Genomic DNA, 5,877 nt, shown 5'->3' with positions numbered 1-5,877 from the left:
GGACTGTTTAAGCAATGTTTGAATTATTCATAGATAATAAAAAAAAACAGTAATATAGAAAAACCAACATTCTTAGATCTTTAACACAACTATGAATAAAATAAAAATGATGAAGATGATGATTATCTTCATCATTATTATCATTTATGAGAGAAAAACGTAATTGAAAATGCCATAAGTTACCAAGACAGAGTTTACGAGATACCTCATTAATATTTCTTCTAACCCCTACGACTCTCATTGCTATAAAGCATTTCCAACCAGTTACAGCAGGAGAAGAATCTGTCTATTAAATAAAGGGGCACTCGGTAGGGCGCAGACCTCCGCCGCGGCAGCTTATTTCTCGACCTTGACCTTGAACTTTGATTTTAACGTGTGTTAATTGGCATGGATTTTTCTTCACTCAAATATGAACCCAAGTTTGAAGTCTCTGTGATAACGATGTCCAAACTTATGGCTAATTACGTGAATTAAAAATTTTCCTTGACCTTTGACCTTGACCTTGAACTTTGACCTTAAAAGATTCAATATCAGCTTTTTACATAACAATTAATCCATGCAAGTTTCATTACTCCACGATTAAAATTGTGACCAAGGGACTGTCCACAAACAAACAAACACGCACAAACAAATTACAAACGCGCAAGCAGGGGCGGAGACATAACCTCCTTCCAACTTCGTTGGCGAAGTCAAAAATAACATATAGCCAATAGAAACCTACTAACAATTCAATGACCTCACCTCGTAACAGTCACACGGCCGAAGATGAGATCTGGATGTTGCAAGAGGGAAGATGGCCAAATCAGGGCACAGAATGTCAACAGCCAAGAAGTAGAGCAGTACAGAGATAATCGAGTGGCCCCGAGTTAATGAGGTGTTCATGGTATATTCATCACCGTAGTACTCAGCTCCTTTCTGGAATGAATGATCAGGGTTCTTCGACCTACATAGCAGCACTGGAATCGTCTTCTTCTTGCGCCTGGAATTCTGAAGTGGAAGTCTCCATGTCTTCAGAAAAGGATAGAAAGCAAAATTGTAAATATATTCTATATATTCTATATATTCCTTGATATGGATTTAATTATTCAATCATGTGATGAGGGTACACTTGGGCACACTGTTCTATGTTATTTCTCTTCCTCTTGTTTTTGTTAAAAGTTTTTATTGTTTATATGAGAAATATATATTTTAATGTTGTTACTGTTCTTAAAATATTCTGTTTTCCTTGTTTCCTTTCATTACTCGGCTATTTTCCTTGTTGGGGCCCCTGGGCTTATAGCATCTTGCTTCTCCAACTAGGGTTGTAGCTTAGCTAGTAATAATAATAATATCAATAACAATAATGATAATGATAATAATAATAATGAAAATAATAATAATAATAATAATAATAATAATAATAATAACGATAATAATAATAATGAAAATGATAATAATAATAATAATAATAATAATAATAATAATAATAATAATAATAATAATAATAAAAATAATGAAGGCTTAGACGATTAGTGACAGATCTATGAAGCATTAATATTATGGGGTCAAAAATTCAAACTTGCAGCAAATGTTTTTATGCTGAACAGGCTGACATAAGTCTTTTTTATAGTTTATATATGAAATATCTGTTTTAATGTTGTTAATGTTTTTAAAATATTTTATTTTAATTGTACATTGGTTCTTATATCGCTAATTCATTTCCTTATTTCCTTTCCTCACTGGGCAATCTTTCCCTGTTGGAGCCCCTGGGCTTATAGCATCTTGCTTTTCCAACTAGGGTTGTAGCTTAGCTAGTAATTATGATAATAATAATGATAATAATAATAATAATAATAACAACAATAATAATAATAATAATAATAATAATAATAATAATAGACAATAAAATGGTTAAGAGTCTAAAGGAAAATTTAAGCAAAAAGAATATTCATAAAGTAAGGGAAAAACTACAGAGAGAGAGAGAGAGAGAGAGAGAGAGAGAGAGAGAGAGAGAGAGAGAGAGAGAGAGAGATGAAAATCACTACCATAAGCATACTTAGGATGCGAAATAATGGATGAATCTCGTGTGTAGAAAACTTCCACATTTATGACCTGCTCTACGCGTGCCCTAATGCATTATGAAGATTTAAACCCAGACCTGGATTAACAAACACCAAAATAGAGAAGATATTACGACAATTTTATTTATTTTAATATAAGCAGTGATGCCTACAAAAGGACTCCTATAATAATGAAAAAACATATATACAGTATTTATACAGTGCATCACAAAAGCATAATTAATAATATCAAGGCAATGTGCTAGAAAACTTGAATCTGGTTGTGGAGGCCGATGCGGTAACGTCCCTGCCTGATGAACGCCAGACTGGGGTTCGAGTCCCGCTTAAACACGTTAGTTTCATTAGTCGCTAAAATCTCACCATCCTTGAAACTAAGGGTGGGGATTTGGGGGAGCCTATAAATCTATCTGCTGAGTCATCAGCAGCCATTGTCTTGCCCTCCTTGGTCCTAGCTTGGATGGAGAGGTGACTTGGCCGCTGATCATAATGGTCAGTCTCTAGGGTATTGTTCTGCTTGATAGGGCAGGGTCACTGTCCCTTGCCTCTGCCATTCATGAGTAGCCTTTAAACCTTTAAAATGCCACAGTGAGCAAATTCATGTGCTCGTTCTTCCAGAAATCAGTATTAATTATGATAGCCTAAATATTAATGTGATGATTAAGGCTTATATTTCATTATTTTAAAGGCAAACCTTTAAGGTATCTGAGTGGGGCTACCTTAACGTGAGGAAATGGTTTGTTTATCACCATGATCCATACTAGGTGAGTTTTCTGTGAGCGATCAGGCAAAAGTCTCCCGCCATCACCAATCCTTAGTGGCTAGGCCAGCGTGGTGATGAAAATAGCCCAAGCCCAGAAATGGCTTGGGGCATGTATGAGGCCTTTGTCCTGCAGTGGACTAGAAATGGCTGCATATGTTGTTGTTGTTACACACAATTACACACACACACACACACGCATATATATATATATATATATATATATATATATATATATACATATATATATATATATATATATGTAGCATATATATGCTATATATACTGTATATAGGTGGGAATACATATAAAGTATATGTATATATATAAATATATATATATATATATATATATATATATATATATATATATATATATATAAATATGAATATACACATAGAGTATAAGTATATATATATATATACATGTATATATTCTGTATATATTATATTTAGATATATATTCATATATAATTATATATACATAAATGTATATCATTATACACTATGCATATACATACATATACATATACATACATAATATATATATATATATATATATATATATATATATATATATATATATATATTGAAAAGGTGCCACAATGATATAAGACGTGTATAAAAATTAGATGTATTTTTGTAGATATTGCAAGGAACTTTTAGAAGTTTCGTCCATCATCTGTGGACTTGGTCACTAAAAAGTCCACAGATGATGGACAAAAGCTCTAAAAGTTTTTTGTAATATCTATAAAAATACACCTAATTTTCATACACGTCTTACATCATTGTGGCACTTTTTCAACATAATCGGGAAGTACGATATTGTAATTGTTTGCACTATATATATATATATATATATATATATATATATATATATATATATATATATATATATGTATATATATATATATATATATATATATATATATATATATATATGTATATATATACATATATACATACATATATATATATATCTATATATATATATATATATATATATATATATATATAAATTTATATATATACATTTATAAATATATATATATATGTGTGTATATTTATATATTTATATATACATATATATATATATATATATATATATATATATATATATATATATTCATATATATACATTTATATATATATATATATGTGTATATATATATAATATATATATATACACACATTTATATATATACATATATATATATATATATATGTAAATAGATAAATGCAACTATGATATAATACCTTCGGAGAGCATAGAGCTATGACATTTTGATTATAAGAAAATGTCCCCTAAAGATGAAAATAAATTAAATAATATTTTATAAATTTCCCAACTATACAAACCAGATTCCTTCGATCAGGAGTATGACTTCAAGGATGCTGGAAAGGACATTAAAAGTTTAACGAAGTGGAGATTGTTACCTGAGTGGTTGTGGAGTAATTCAGACTTTAACCTTTAACCTGAGACTTTTATGGTGGTTGAGGCAGATAGTGTAACTTAAGGACGCAGTTTTGTATATTAAGGAAAAATACAAATTACTGTTAAAAATGTATTTAAAAAGTCACCATACTGGCCAGTGCGGATTGGTGATCACTCACAGCAAACCAACCTAGTACGGGTTTCCCTGACTAGTACAACTTTGCTGAGCATGGCGATACACAAGCCATTTCATCATTTTAAAGTATCCTCACTCAATAAGGTTAGACCAAATGTAATGTTGATATTTGCAGATATTTGCAAATAATGACTCATGCCTTTCCTGTCATATTATAAAACCCTTTCTGTATTATTAGTTTTCTATCAAATTCTCCTAAATCCTATATTTCCATATATCTTTATTCCACTTATTTCCAAAACTAACACTAAATAATGGACTATTTACACTTCACACCTTCAGCCAGTTTGCCAATAATTTCCATTTATATACATAGCCTACCTACTGAGGCTCAATACTACATAATATTCTAGAAGTTTAATTTCCAGCTGTGACCAAATTGTGGAATGATCTTCCTAATCCGGTTGTTGAATCAGTGGAACTTCAAAAGTTCAAACTTGCAGCAAATGTTTTTTTATGTTGAAAAGGCTGACATAAGTCTTTTTATAGTTTATATATGAAATATCTGTTTAGATGTTGTCACTGTTTTTAAAATATTTTATTTTAATTGTTCATTATTTCTCAGATCGTTTATTTATTTCCTTATTTCCTTTCCTCACTGGGCTATTTTTTCCCTGTTGGAGCCCTTGGGCTTATAGCATCTTGCTTATCCAACTAGGGTTGTAGCTTAGCTAGTAATGATGATAATGATAAGGATAATGATAATGATAATGATAATAATAATACATACATATACCAAGGCACTTCCTCCAATTTTGGGGGTAGCCAACTTCAAACAAATAAAACAAAAAAGGGGACGTCTCTTCTCTACGTTCCTCCCAGCCTGACAAGGGACTCAACCGAGTTCGGCTGGTACTGCTAGGGTGCCACAGCTCACCCTCCCACATTATCCACCACAGATGAAGCTTCATAATGCTGAATCCCCTACTGCTGCTACCTCCGTGGTCATCCAAGGCACCGGAGGAAGCAGCAGGGCCTACCGGAACTGCGTCACAATCGCTCGCCATTCATTCCTATTTCTAGCACGCTCTCTTGCCTCTCTCACATCTATCCTCCTATCACCCAGAGCTTCCTTCACTCCATCCATCCGCCCAAACCTTGGCCTTCCTCTTGTACGTCTCCCATCTACTCTTGCATTCATCACCTTCTTTAGCAGACAGCCATTTTCCATTCTCTCATCATGGCCAAACCACCTCAACACATTCATATTCACTCTAGCTGCTAACTCATTTCTTACACCCGTTCTCACCCTCACTACTTCGTTCCTAACCTTATCTACTCGAGATACACCAGCCATATTCCTTAGACACTTCATCTCAAACACATTCAATTCTGTCTCTCCGTCGCTTTCATTCCCCACAACTCCGATCCATATATCACAGTTAGTACAATCACTTTCTCATACAGAACTCTCTTTACATTCATGCCCG

The 5,877-nt window shown here is 32.5% G+C and overlaps 1 protein-coding gene across 1 annotated transcript in view; it reads right to left on the bottom strand.

Moving 5' to 3' along the window:
• The window catches only part of LOC137639827 (uncharacterized), a 14,702-nt gene extending 13,696 nt beyond the window's left edge, over positions 1-1,006 (bottom strand). The window contains exon 1 of the mRNA XM_068372072.1: positions 948-1,006. Within this exon, the coding sequence (XP_068228173.1) occupies positions 948-1,006 (59 nt within the window). The remainder of the gene's footprint in view (positions 1-947) is intronic.
• Between the last annotated feature and the right edge of the window lie 4,871 nt (positions 1,007-5,877).

This window comes from Palaemon carinicauda, chromosome 1, assembly GCF_036898095.1.
Source record: "Palaemon carinicauda isolate YSFRI2023 chromosome 1, ASM3689809v2, whole genome shotgun sequence".
In the NCBI taxonomy this organism is placed as follows: domain Eukaryota; kingdom Metazoa; phylum Arthropoda; class Malacostraca; order Decapoda; family Palaemonidae; genus Palaemon; species Palaemon carinicauda.
The sequence above is the reverse complement of the archived record's forward strand: the minus strand, read 5'-3'. Positions and strand labels throughout refer to the sequence as shown.